Here is a 14,531-nt window from a genome sequence, read left to right as displayed (position 1 = left end):
ACCAACATTCCACATGGCCATGGCCTTGCCATGAGTGAACACCATCTCTCCCAACTCCCTGCAGTTTCCAAACCCACCACTTCATTCCTTGTTCACCTTACCAACTACATCCTAACCCATAACTACTTTACCTTCGAATTGAAGATATACAAACAATTCATGGCACAGCTATGGCCACCCACATGGCACCCTCTTATGCCAGCCTCTTCATGGGCCACCTAGAGGAAACATTTCTAATTTCCCAAAACCCCAAACCCCTGATCTGGTCCAGGTCTATTGATGACATCTTTATAATCTGGACCCAAGGCAAGGACACATTCCTAGCTATCGATCTCTTCCTCTCAGATGGCTCCATCCACACCTCAGTCCACACCAAACCCACCAATCACCAACAGTACCTGCACATTGACAGCTGCCACCCCTTCCACACCAAAAAATCCCTCCCATACAGTCTGACTACCTGTGGTAGATGCATCTACAGTGATGAGAACTCCCCCTCCCAGTATGCTGAAGGCCTCACAAAGAACTGCAGGCCTAACTCACAAACAGATCTTGCATGTGATATCCTCACACACACACACACACACCTGATCCTCACATCCATCCCAAGAGCCAAACACAAAGAAGCACTTCCATTTCACCCAATACCATCCCGGGCAGGAGTGACTGAACCGTGCCCTTCATGACGGCTTTGATTATCTATCACCATGCCCTGAAATGAGGGACATCCTATCCAGAATACTTCCAACCCCTCCCAAAATGGTGTTCTGCTGCACAACCTCTACAACATCCTAGTTCATCCCTATGCCACTCCCACCCCAATTCGCTGCCACAGGGATCACATGCAAGACCTGCCCAATCCTCCCACTCCAGTCCTGTCACAGGCTTATCCTACCTCATCAGAGGCCAGGCCACCTGTGAAAGGAGCCATGTTATATATCAGCTTTGCTACAACCACTGCACAGCATTTTACACTGGTATGTCAACTGGAATGAGCAGCCACCTCCATAGTGCTGCCAAAAAACAAGTTGGACCACTCAGTGCCACTACATGCGAGATTTCAAAAGGCTGCTTCACAACCTGTGCCATTTGCATGCTCCCCATCACCACCAGCTTTTCTTAGCTGTAGAGATGGGAGCTATTCTTACAGCACAACCTTCACTCCTGTAACTGTCCTGGTCTAAATCTAAGGTATAGAGAGAGAGAGAGAGAGAGAGAGAGAGAGAGAGAGAGAGAGTGTGTGTGTGTGTGTGTGTGTGTACACACACACACACACACACACACACACACAATCCCCTCCCCAGCACCCCCACTCAATTTGTGCCGCCCCATCAGCTAGTTGTGTGCTGTTATCTCACATTTAGACACTATGAAATCGCGTGGCCAGCCGTCTGCCACCTGCCCCCTCTATCTGCACCCCTAGCTAGCCTACAGATGGCTCCCCACTCCTCCACAAGCCACTAGAGCTTTCCCCCCAACCCCTTCCCTGCCTCCCACCTCTCTCCATCCCTCAGCCCCCCCACCCCCACCCCACACCCCCATACCAGTACACACACTGTGGGTGAGGAAAGTGCTGGTAGTTGACTGAGCACAATGTAGGGAGACAGGTGCATGTGCGAGTGTGCGCTGTTTTTCCTACAAGCTTGAAAAAGGAAGTGCATTCCAAAATCTAGCCAAGCTCTGTACCTTTCATTTGTGTCGATGATGATGCAGCAGCGCATCTGCCTGTAGGTGAGTTGACGCCTTTATTCCTAAATAATTCAAACTGGTAAAATTAATGTTGTTAACCAGCTGTTAAAGTAGCACAGTAAACAGTCACACCTGAATGTCTATCTAAAATGTGGAATGATGTAATATGCTTATATAATTTGATTTATTCCAGATTCGAGAGGAAACTATTAATATAATGAAGAAAGCTGCTTCTCTTTTACACATGTTTGCTGCACTGCAGTTTGGATGTGGTACAGATAAATTTAGAAAAAACTCTCTAAAAAGAACTGTTAAGGCAAATCATTGGGGGTGAGTTTCATTTTGTAATAGTTCATGTAAGGTGTTCTCAGTAAGTATGGAAAGTTACAGATATTGTTTGATTTCAAGTGGCTGAACAGTCTTCATAAAATATATTCTTTGTGTCTTTTGCACTTTCTCCTCACTTCCTTCCCCACCTTTAGGTTTTCTTTATTAATCCACCATCATCCACTTCAAATTTTTTCACTGTTTCATTTGTTAATTTTCAGTTGTTACCCAATAACCTTATCTGTCTTTGCTGTGTACCCGATTGCACAAAGTGATTTATAATCCATCAATACATACATAGTTATCCTTAGTCCTTATGCAAGTGAACATAATTCGGGAGTCTGCCATCAAACTTCTGAAGAAATCAAATAATTAATGTATTAGCAAGGCTATTTCCATTCAGATACACTTAATTCATGACAGTTAATTTATAATATGTTGTAGTTAGTGGAAATATGAGACAACATCTGTTTTCTAGTTACATGTAACCTTTGTCTGATTTTGCTGATGCTGTGGATATTTGTTTGACTCCATTACAGTCGTGCACTCTTGCAGTAGGAGATGTCTGCTGATTAAAATGAATTTGCTGATACATGAATCTGTTTGCAGCTGCAATGTTAGTCACTTCATCAGTTGCTGATGGAACTTAAATACTGTTATTTACTTAAATGAATTCGAAAGTGGAGAATCGTTTGATGTTCCGTAAGTGTGTGAACACCATTCAAATGCACAAATATAGATGATAAATATATGAGACTAAATTAGCGGCTTGTTTGTTATTGCAGGAGTAATGTAGGGAGATAAGTTTTCATGTATGTGAAAATTTGTCATAAATTCAGTACTAACTACTAATAAATACAGTTTTCATATCCCCACTGGGAAATTTTTCTGAAAATTATTAAAAGATTTGAAATGCTATTTGGCTATCTGTCACAGAAGAGGTGCAAAGTAATAAATTACAATGTTTTCAGTATTAACTTTTTGAAGAATTCATAACAAAAACATGACAGGGAAATATTAATTAATGCTTATAATTTGATGTCAGTTGTAAACTTTCTGTGTCGATATTACCAGAAGAGTTAACGTAAAATATATGAAGGATGGTGTTGGTGAAGTTAACATATATCCAATTTTAAATATGCTCTAGAAAATCAACAGTTAACGTAAAATATATGAAGGATGGTGTTGGTGAAGTTAACATATATCCAATTTTAAATACGCTCTAGAAAATCAACAGTTGATTTCATCTAACCTCTGCCCTCCCCCCCCTTTCTCTCTCTCTCTCTCTCTCTCTCTCTCTCTCTCTCTCTCTCTCTCTCTCTCTCTCTCTCTCTCTCTCTCTCTTCCTCTTCCACACTCCCTTGTTCATAGATAATAATTTTAAGCTCATATCAAGTTTAATATAAATATAAATTCCAAGCACTCCTGAAATGGAAAGGTTGTAGTCATACGTTCAGTGATGTAATGTGGTTTTCTTGCTGGATGCGGTAGTCCACAATGCATTTGATGCAGAAAAAGAACAGTGCACATATACAAATGAATGCAAATTCAGTGGAGGTGTCTTGTCTGCACAAGCTAGCACAAAACATGGTCCAAGACATTTCAGTTCAGGACTGTAATCACAAGATATGTTTGTCCATGGCACATAGGTAAATATCCTATTCCAGAGTCCTACAAACACCACCACAACACACAAGGATACTAGTAGCCCTCTATTTGGGTTTACAGACACTTCTGATACAGCCACAAACTGGTGGTTTTGTCCAGTGGATTTGCTAATATCAAGTATCACGAGATCAGACCAAGTAATATGAGTGGTGCATCGTCTGGTGGCGCCATTGCTGTTGTCTTCCACTGTATTGATTACCTCTTTCTGGATGCTTCCTGCTATAAATGCTGTGAAATTTCATCATTTCACTATCTTCTTCTTAACCACAGTTATTTTCATGAGATACAAGGTCCCTCCTCCCTAAGCTCCGCTACCTGGTGGTGTGGTCTGAGGTGTTGGAAATGGTCTGCTGCTATCGGTGGTGGCAGTACCCAGTGGAGCTTGGGTGTACTTCATCACAGGTGGTTGTTACGGTGCATGAAGCAGATCCCATTGCTCCCCACATTCTGCATCATGTAGCTCCATACCAACGTTAGAATGTTGGGAAAGCTTGAAATGACCTAGTAGATAGTGTTGGAAGTTCCATGCGGCTTTTCGCGGATGATGCTGTAGTATACAGAGAAGTTGCAGCATTAGAAAATTGTAGCGAAATGCAGGAAGATCTGCAGTGGATAGGCACTTGGTGCAGGGAGTGGCAACTGACCCTTAACATAGATAAATGTAATGTATTGCGAATACATAGAAAGAAGGATCCTTTATTGTATGATTATATGATAGCGGAACAAACACTGGTAGCAGTTACTTCTGTAAAATATCTGGAAGTATGCGTGCGGAACGATTTGAAGTGGAATGATCACATAAAATTAATTGTTGGTGAGGCGGGTACCAGGTTGAGATTCATTGGGAGAGTCCTTAGAAAATGTAGTCCATCAACAAAGGAGGTGGCTTACAAAACACTCGTTCGACCTATACTTGAGTATTGCTCATCAGTGTGGGATCCGTACCAGATCGGGTTGACAGAGGAGATAGAGAAGATCCAAAGAAGAGCGGCGCGTTTCGTCACAGGGTGATTTGGTAACCGTGATAGCATTACGGAGATGTTTAGCAAACTCAAGTGGCAGACCCTGCAAGAGAGGCGCTCTGCATCACGGTGTAGCTTGCTCGCCAGGTTTCGAGAGGGTGCGTTTCTGGATGAGGTATCGAATATATTGCTTCCCCCTACTTATACCTCCCAAGGATATCACGAATGTAAAATTAGAGAGATTCGAGCGTGCACGGAGGCTTTCAGACAGTCGTTCTTCCCGCGAACCATACGCGACTGGAACAGAAAAGGGAGGTAATGACAGCGGCACGTAAAGTGCCCTCCGCCACCCACCATTGGGTGGCTTGCGGAGTATAAATGTAGATGTAGATGTAGAATCTATCCAAGGTCTTCCCAAAGGTGTCTGCCTACATTGGTGTGCCAACTGTTGACTGGAGACACCAGGTAATCATGTGATGCCACTAGGACCAAAACCAGTAATGTAAGAAGGCAGTAGCTATGCAGAAGCTCTGCTGGTGAATTCCCTTTGACAGTGTCCTGTAAGGTGCCAGAAAGAAGGTAAGGGTGTCCTTTTTGTTGAGACATGGCAGTGTTTTTTTCATCTGCATTTCAAGTGTGTTGAGCTGCGCCATCCGAGGATGGGTGGGATGCAGCGGTGCCACTTGCATTGCTATGCGTGCTGCAGTAGTGCTGGCTTTTTTACTTTGTCTCTGCTGAGATGCTGGGCCAGGGGATGCGGTCCCGCATGAGCAGCTTCATTCTTGTGAGGCCCCAGTGGTTGGCATAGAACATGCAAATACGAGAGACCACAGGGCCACTGCCCAGCCTTGATCGTTGTCTATTGTGCAGAGCAGAACACCCTATGAGACCTGAAACTGCTGTTGATTGAAGCATATTTTCAGTCTGTGCTCCATAAAACATAAAATTTTGTGGAGGACAGGATCTTGTGTAGTTGTGGTCACCTTCATGGCTGTGTCTCAAAGAGAATTCGTATTTGTTGAAGTTCTGCATAAATGACAAAACACATTGATTCTGTGGAATCAAAGGTAGGATTCAGGCCAGTGGATAACATCAGGTGATCGTCTACATTTTTGAGCTGGGTTGTTGGGAGGCAGTAAATAAAGTGCTGATACTTGCTGAGAAATACCACCAATGTGTAGTGCAACTTGTTTTTACTGCCAGACAAAGCAGCATGGGATTTGTGGTTTGTTCATTCTCTAAAGAAAGGAATGCAACTTCTGGGCACCAGAACAATGGGAAGAGGCTCCTCACTTGTTCTCACTGTAATTAATTTGAGCTGAGGCCAATTATTTGGAAGTGAATGGGATAGATTGTTAAGATCTGTCTGGAGTCTTATTCAATGGAATTGTGCCAATGTCATGTTGGGCGGCATTTATTGCTATTGCCAAAACTCGTGCCAGAGCCTGTCTCAAGCAAACTTTGAGTTCTGTAAAGATTGGTGACATTCTGTTGTCCACTTAACTTTTCTACCTTTTTTCTGAAGATCATTTAGTGACTGAGTTATATGTTAGGCCAGGGAGATGAATTTTCTGTGGTAATTTATCTTACTTAAAAAGGGTTGCCACTAATTGATGTCAGTAGGCAGAGGTAACCAAATAATTTATTCCAGATGTTTCTGAGGTGATTGAAAACAATTTGTACTAATGATATCACACAGATATTTGGTTTCAGGTTTGAAGAATTCGCGTTCATCTTTAGGCATATCTGTGACAATATACCTCAGCAGCAACTGGGCACTGATTGAAAATCAATGGGGGAATTTGAAAATTTGTGCTGGACCAGGATTTGAACCCGGATCCTACTTACTAGGAAGATGTTCTGACCACATAGCTGTCCGGACCCAGTGGTCATTGCAACTGCACGGTTTACCCTGTTACACCTCCCATCAGACCGAAATTCTCAACTTATCTGCACACTACAAATGTAGTGCCCCTTGCCCATTATCCTCGGTATTCATGGCATTTTGCTGATTTCTATAAGAGTTCAAGGCTGAAGAGATTGTTGGCCATCTGGCCTTAATTATTTATACAGTGTACGTGCTGTCTGTTCTTTTGGACATGTCCAAAAGAACAGACGCCATATTTATAAATATGACAACATTGTCCAAGCAGTTTGCGCAGCAGACAATGCCACTTGTTAGTTGTTACTAGAGTGCTACCTATGCCACGTGGCACCCGATTGTAATGGTAAAGGCAAAATGGTGTGTTGATTACCATAAATTCTCCAGACTCATCATCTGACTGCAGCTGAAATATACTTCTGACAAGTCTGCCTTGGGAAAAATATTGTCCAATTGGTGATTGTCACCATCAGCTCCTCAGGTTGTGTAATCTGGTATTTGTCTAAGACTGGTTGAGCATTTATTGTGGCTATAAAGTCGTAATATATGTGGTGTCAACCATCCGCTCTCCCTCTCCCTCTCCCTCTCCCTCTCCCTCTCCCTCTCCCTCTCCCTCTCCCTCTCCCTCTCCCTCTCCCTCTCCCTCTCCCTCTCCCTCTCCCTCTCCCTCTCCCTCTCCCTCTCCCTCTCCCTCTCCCTCTCCCTCTCCCTCTCCCTCTCCCTCTCCCTCTCCCTCTCCCTCTCCCTCTCCCTCTCCCTCTCCCTCTCCCTCTCCCTCTCCCTCTCCCTCTCCCTCTCCCTCTCCCTCTCCCTCTCCCTCTCCCTCCCCCTCCCCCTCCCCCTCCCCCTCCCCCTCCCCCTCCCCCTCCCCCTCCCCCTCCCCCTCCCCCTCCCCCTCCCCCTCCCCCTCCCCCTCCCCCTCCCCCTCCCCCTCCCCCTCCCCCTCTCCCTCTCCCTCTCCCTCTCCCTCTCCCTCTCCCTCTCCCTCTCCCTCCCCCTCCCCCTCCCCCTCCCCCTCCCCCTCCCCCCTCTCCCTCCCTCTCCCTCTCCTTTTTTTTTGTGTAGGTATAGCCCACTGAGATGTAAAAATACGTCATTCTTTTTATTAAGTCTAAGTCCTACATGAAAACATTGAAAACATTGTGCATTGCAACTGGGATGCAGTATGCCATACAGAAACAGTGTTTAGCTGATGGCTTTAACAAAATGTGGACAGATAAATTCTTGGAATATCTTAAACCTGACTTGAATAATTCAGAAAATACTGAGCACAGTGATTCAATGTTGTTTTAAGGTAGTTTTGTTGGAATTACAAGTGTTTCATCTAATATTTGAAAACCACATGCTTGAAATGCATTTAGAGCACAAATATTTGTAAATGTGTCAGAAACCATAACGTAGAAAGTTAGGCAGTGTGTTACATACTTGTGTGTGGTATATAAAACACAACAGCCATGTAAAGAACTTTGTTGATGGTTGTAATTTATAAACCATTGATCAGATGGGTGTGTCAGGGGAATTCCAAGCTTATCATAAATTGGTGTAGTGATGTCAACTTGCACCTCAGTGATGAGCACCTTTAAAAGCTATACTGGAATTGTATAAACTTGTTGTCACAAGAGTTTTACACTCTGGCATTATTGCTATTTTCTGACTGGTGTGTTGTTTGATTGTTGTGTGGCCCACAATATGAAAACTGTGTCTCCAGGTGTGGGCATCAAGAATGTGGATGGTGATATCGGGTTTAAGTTTTATGTTACCAGAAGTAGTTATATTTTCTTGTCACCACTGACAAATATGTATAAATTTTCGTCATGGGCATAGCAGTGTGCAGTTACTATTAACACAGAACAAGATCAGTGTCTGCATAAAAATGACTGCAAAGTCACCCAAGCAGCCTGGTCAGCAAAGTCTAGCACAAAATGTGGTCCAAAAAATTTTTAGTGAAGTCCGTAATCACAAGCAAAATTCATTCACTTCCATCATTTTGGAGTCTGCATCTGAGCTGCTGCTGTCTTTGTGGGATACCAGAAAATGTGTTATTTTTTAATGTCTTTCATCATGTTTCACATCTTATTGAGCAGTTCATGATCACTAGTTTTTGCACCAATGTTGTGGATTGAACTCCAAAAGCTCTGCTATTTTTCATAGAGTAACAGGAGGAGACACTGGCATTTGTGACCTATCTTTCAGAGAGAGTCATTATATTTAACAGTCTCATTGGTGGTAATTACGAGGAAGTTGGCTTGTGTGCTGATTATGGATTTCACCCTCTTTATTTTTCCCTCATTATCATAAATGATACAAGGGAACGCACAGATCACTATCTTACACACTAAACATTTATAACACACATATTCATCATAAAGGAAATGTGACTGTGAGCACAAAGAAAGCAATGTTTCAAATTGGGTAGTGGATTGTACTGCATAAATTACGTATGACATAATGTGTATCTTCATATTTTTGTGGTGTAATAACTGATCCATTAAATTTTGGGAGTATAGTCACATAAACACTATTTCTTCTTCTTCTATTTTGGACATACACCTTTCAGCCACCTAAAGAGTGATCCGACAGCGACAACTTCTTCTTCTAATATTAGTGTTTATTTGACTGCACTCCCAAAATTTAATGGATTATTTATGACGTCTTTCATATTCCATAAAGCAGTGATCTTGCAAGAAATGTTGTTATGAGATGTTAGTTGTAGTGTCACGGTACTGGTAATCACACCTTCTTCATTGTTAAGGAGGAACTAGAAAGTGTATTCAGTAACCAGATATGCTCTCTTATGAAGTTCAACAAGAGATCAGTAGGAAAAAATGAGGTACAGTGAGGTAGGTTGCTCAACAGGAGGGACATGCACTCAATATTCTTCAAACTCAATCCCCCCCTCTCCAATATACAACTGTTGCCATTAGCTGTCTCTGTGCACACTTTTGTTGTTGGATTTTTAGCCTGCAGGGTTGATACTTTTATACAGAATGGAGTGAAGTGCAAACTGTTGACTTGCCATAGTGACAGATATTTTAAAATTTTTCAACCACCCAGTTGATTGAGGCAGTTTGTTTTCACTAAAGAGTGTGGATGAGTTCCAGGTGTGGGATGTGGTTGTTTGGTATAAGATGTCAGGTTAACCAGTACATGTATACTGGGTGATTGACAGCTCCAATGGGCTAAGTTTGCATATGCCAGCTGCCACCCTGTGCTCATCTTCATTGCTGCCTAAATTTTATTGTCTTCTACAATAGTGCCTTCAGTTTCTCACATCTCCATGTCAACATCAATTCTGATAAACATCACCTATGCAAAAGTGCTGTGATTTGTTAAATTAAATTACGAGCTTACTTTCCCCATTGTCTACATTTTCTGTACCATTAATAAGTAATTTCATTCATCTAATACATTTGGACACCATATGTACTAATTGAATGCTATGTGTTTGATGATTCACGGTGAATGTCATATAGCTGGATGGTTACATTTACATGCTGATGAAGTCATTAACATAACATTTTTTTCCAGATCAAGATTTTAATAGAAACTGTTTGGGGCTTGTGAATCAAGAATTATCATTACATGTATTTTAGCTCTGATTGGCTTGTTAGGTATATTCATCTGTGTGGCACATACTGGAGTTCAAAACACACTTCTGTTGGTGGACTTATAAAGGTGATACTGCAGTTTCTCACAGAAATTTTTGTAAGATAACTGAAAATGGCTACCACATGTAGGACATATTTTGGGTTGTAACTTTGTCATAGAATTTCAGCATTCATGTTGGCAGATGATTATGCTCTCATAGTTTCTCCTGCAATAGTGACTTGTTACTTTTACACCACTGCTTTTGACCAGTTATGGTAGACGTCCAGTATTGCTCAGTTTTGCTTTCTTGTGTGAAGGATCTTTATCAAAATACTGTAATTTTACACTTGACTTTCATTTTACTTTTTTTCATTGTCACTATAAAAAATTATTCTTCAATTTATTTTTATTTATCTTTTTTAAATAATTTTTGAACTATTTCAGGTAGAAGTCGAATATGTCAGGAGAAAATATATTATCCTTGTTTCTGTGCTACACAGTGGTCTCTTATTGAAGGAAACTTGTGTAAAACTCTTAGGAAACATCATGTAAAAATTAAATCATATTCCATCAAAAATACAATTTTGTTTCAGAAAATGATGACACTTTGAAGAAGATAGTTTGGATCATAAATTTTGCTGGAGAGATAAGTGATACTGATAGACTCAGATTTTTACACTGATGATTACAAGTCACATAACTTTGCAGCAATGACTTCTGAGCTGACCAGAGTTTAGATAGAAGTGGTGGCAAGCAGAAAAGAGGGTTTCTTGGACTTAAAGAGTACTTCTTAGGTCACATCATGCTCCATTCCAGATGTCGTACATTATGGACAACTGACAGGTTTTGGAATGATATTATAGTTGTAACTAGCTGATTTATTTTACTGCTAGAATTTCATGTGTAAATGGTGAGGGGACAGTACAGGCATGTGGATGTGAAGCAATCAGTCAGTGATGAAGGTGTGCATGCTCACATACGTATCCACAGTGACTCTAGTGAACTGAAAGTTGAACTCTGCTGAGGCCGACAGGCAATACTGTGACTTCAGCAATCACTTTATATCTTTCCTAATTTTTTTTCACATTGCTCAGAGAAATTATGTTGATTCCTAGATGTGGTGGTGATTTTGGAGCTGTTCTGCACTCAAAATGGATGTGAAACTTTTCACTACTGTGCAGAAATGCTGTCCTCAGTCTTTTTCCTTCACTTGCTCATACAGCCCTTATCAAACTGGAGATTTTATGTCAGAATCATAATAATAGTTAATCATTATCTGTGGGTGAAGAAAACCTGTGATGGCGTGCTGAATATAAATTCAGTTTTACACACCAGAGCTAACACAGTGCTCTCTGAAGAACCCAACCCTGCTGTACTGTAGGGGTGTACATTTATAGTTAATCTTTGGAGCTAACTACATCAGCCAGAAAAAGATAATATCATTTAGAAAATAACAAGATAGAAGATAACAAAAAAGTGTAAAATTTCAAGGTCGGAAAGGTGTCCTGTCCAGGGATTTTAACCTTCTCAAGCTCTTCTGGGTGGAACACAGCCTCACATGCAGTTGAATAGCTATGCATTCTACAGTCCAGTTGGTCTGACTACAAAATAATGTGACGAACTGAAAAGATGAGGACTGTCTTGGTTTAGTCCTAGGCAGTTAAAGTTTGATTATTCTGGTCAATTTGAGGATGGTTTTGGGAGATTTCTCACATTTGTCCAGTTGAATGCTGGCACTATGCAACACTTTCTGTAACTGACCCAAAAATGTAGATTTTGAAACACAGTTCATTTAACTTTAGTTATGCTGATCAGCATTAAAAGCAGAAAGCATGGAAGTAATGGAATAACTCCTTTAACATGGTCAGATGTGAACTATGTTAGCAATTGAAGTGTTAGAGATGTCATGAAAGTTGAATAAGGGTTTCTTAAAGTTTATCCCCTGTTTCCATTTTGTGGAACATTAAAGTGACATTTTATGTTGGTTATTTTTGTCAATATCTGGCAGGATTTTCTCAGTCGTTTAGAATTTTTATATTTCAGGTTTCTAATTTCATTGTCCCCCCCCTCCCCCCCCCCCCCCCTTCCATGAACCATGGACCTTGCCGTTGGTGGGGAGGCTTGCGTGCCTCAGCGATACAGATAGCCGTACTGTAGGTACAACCACAACGGAGGAGTATCAGTTGAGAGGCCAGACAAACGTGTGGTTCCTGAAGAGGGGCAGCAGCCTTTTCAGTAGTTGCAAGGGCAACAGTCTGGATGATTGACTGATCTGGCCTTGTAACAATAATGAAAACAGCCTTGCTGTGCTGGTACTGTGAACAGCTGAAAGCAAGGGGAAACTATGGTCGTAATTTTTCCTGAGGGCATGCAGCTTTACTGTATGATTAAATGATGATGGCATCCTCTTGGGTAAAATATTCCGGAGGTAAAATAGTCCCCCATTCGGATCTCCGGGCGGGGACTACTCAAGAGGATGTCGTTATCAGGAGAAAGAAAACTGGCGTTCTACGGATCGGAGCGTGGAATGTCAGATCCCTTAATCGGGCAGGTAGGTTAGAAAACTTAAAAAGGGAAATGGATAGGTTAAAGTTAGATATAGTGGGAATTAGTGAAGTTTGATGGCAGGAGGAACAAGACTTCTGGTCAGGTGACTACAGGGTTATAAACACAAAGTCAAATAGGGGTAATGCAGGAGTAGGTTTAATGATGAATAGCAAAATAGGAATGCGGGTAAGCTACTACAAACAGCATAGTGAATGCATTATTGTGGCCAAGATAGATGCGAAGCCCACACCTACTACAGTAGTACAAGTTTATATGCCAACTAGCTCTGCAGATGACGAAGAAATTGAAGAAATGTATGATGATATAAAAGAAATTATTCAGATAGTGAAGGGAGATGAAAATTTAATAGTCATGGGTGACTGGAATTCGAGTGTAGGAAAAGGGAGAGAAGGAAACATGGTGGGTGTATATGGATTGGGGCTAAGAAATGAAAGAGGAAGCCGCCTGGTAGAATTTTGCACAGAGCACAGCTTAATCATAGCTAACACTTGGTTTAAGAATCATGATAGAAGGTTGTATACATGGAAGAACCCTGGAGATAATAAAAGGTATTAGATAGATTATGTAATGGTAAGACAGAGATTTAGGAACCAGGTTTTAAATTGTAAGACATTTCCAGGGGCAGATGTGGACTCTGACCACAATCTATTGGTTATGACCTGTAGATTAAAACTGAAAAAACTGCAAAAAGGTGGGAATTTAAGGAGATGGGACCTGGATGAACTGAAAGAACCAGAGGTTGTACAGAGTTTCAGGGAGAGCATAAGGGAGCAATTGACAGGAATGGGGGAAAGAAATACAGTAGAAGAAGAATGGGTAGCTTTGAGGGATGAAGTAGTGAAGGCAGCAGAGGATCAAGTAGGTAAAAAGACGAGGGCTAGTAGAAATCCCTGGGTAACAGAAGAAATATTGAATTTAATTGATGAAAGGAGAAAACATAAAAATGCAGTAAATGAAGCAGGCAAAAAGGAATACAAACGTCTCAAAAATGAGATCGACAGGAAGTGCAAAATGGCTAAGCAGGGATGGCTAGAGGACAAATGTAAGGATGTAGAGGCTTATCTCACTAGGGGTAAGATAGATACTGCCTACAGGAAAATGAAAGAGACCTTTGGAGGTAAGAGAACCACTTGTATGAACATCAAGAGCTCAGATGGAAACCCAGTTCTAAGCAAAGAAGGGAAAGCAGAAAGGTGGAAGGAGTATATAGAGGTTCTATACAAGGGCAATGTACTTGAGGACAATATTATGGAAATAGAAGAGGATGTATATGAAGATGAAATGGGAGATAAGATACTGCATGAAGAGTTTGACAGAGCACTGAAAGACCTGAGTCGAAACAAGGCCCCCGGAGTAGACAACATTCCATTGGAACTACTGACGGCCTTGGGAGAGCCAGTCGTGACAAAACTCTACCATCTGGTGAGCAAGATGTATGAAACAGGCGAAATACCCTCAGACTTAAAGAAGAATATAATAATTCCAATCCCAAGGAAAGCAGGTGTTGACAGATGTGAAAATTACCGAACAATCAGTTTAATAAGCCACAGCTGCAAAATACTAACACGAATTCTTTACAGACGAATGGAAAAACTAGTAGAAGCCGACCTTGGGGAAGATCAGTTTGGATTCCTTAGAAATACTGGAACACGTGAGGCAATACTGACCTTATGACTTATCTTAGAAGAAAGAATAAGGAAAGGCAAACCTATGTTTCTAGCATTTGTAGACTTAAAGAAAGCTTTTGACAATGTTGACTGGAATACTCTCTTTCAAATTCTAAAGGTGGCAGGGGTAAAATACAGGGAGCGAAAGGCTATTTACAATTTGTACAGAAACCAGATGGC

The 14,531-nt window shown here is 41.4% G+C and overlaps 1 protein-coding gene across 1 annotated transcript in view; it reads left to right on the top strand.

Annotated features, from left to right (window-relative positions):
- LOC126184578 (RUN domain-containing protein 1) overlaps positions 1–14,531 on the top strand; it is a 160,066-nt gene that overhangs the window by 81,462 nt on the left and 64,073 nt on the right. Inside the window, exon 8 of the mRNA XM_049927009.1 lies at positions 1,883–2,019. Coding sequence (XP_049782966.1) covers positions 1,883–2,019 — 137 coding nt within the window. The remainder of the gene's footprint in view (positions 1–1,882; positions 2,020–14,531) is intronic.

Source organism: Schistocerca cancellata, chromosome 4 (genome assembly GCF_023864275.1).
Source record: "Schistocerca cancellata isolate TAMUIC-IGC-003103 chromosome 4, iqSchCanc2.1, whole genome shotgun sequence".
NCBI lineage: Eukaryota > Metazoa > Arthropoda > Insecta > Orthoptera > Acrididae > Schistocerca > Schistocerca cancellata.
The sequence above is the reverse complement of the archived record's forward strand: the minus strand, read 5'-3'. Positions and strand labels throughout refer to the sequence as shown.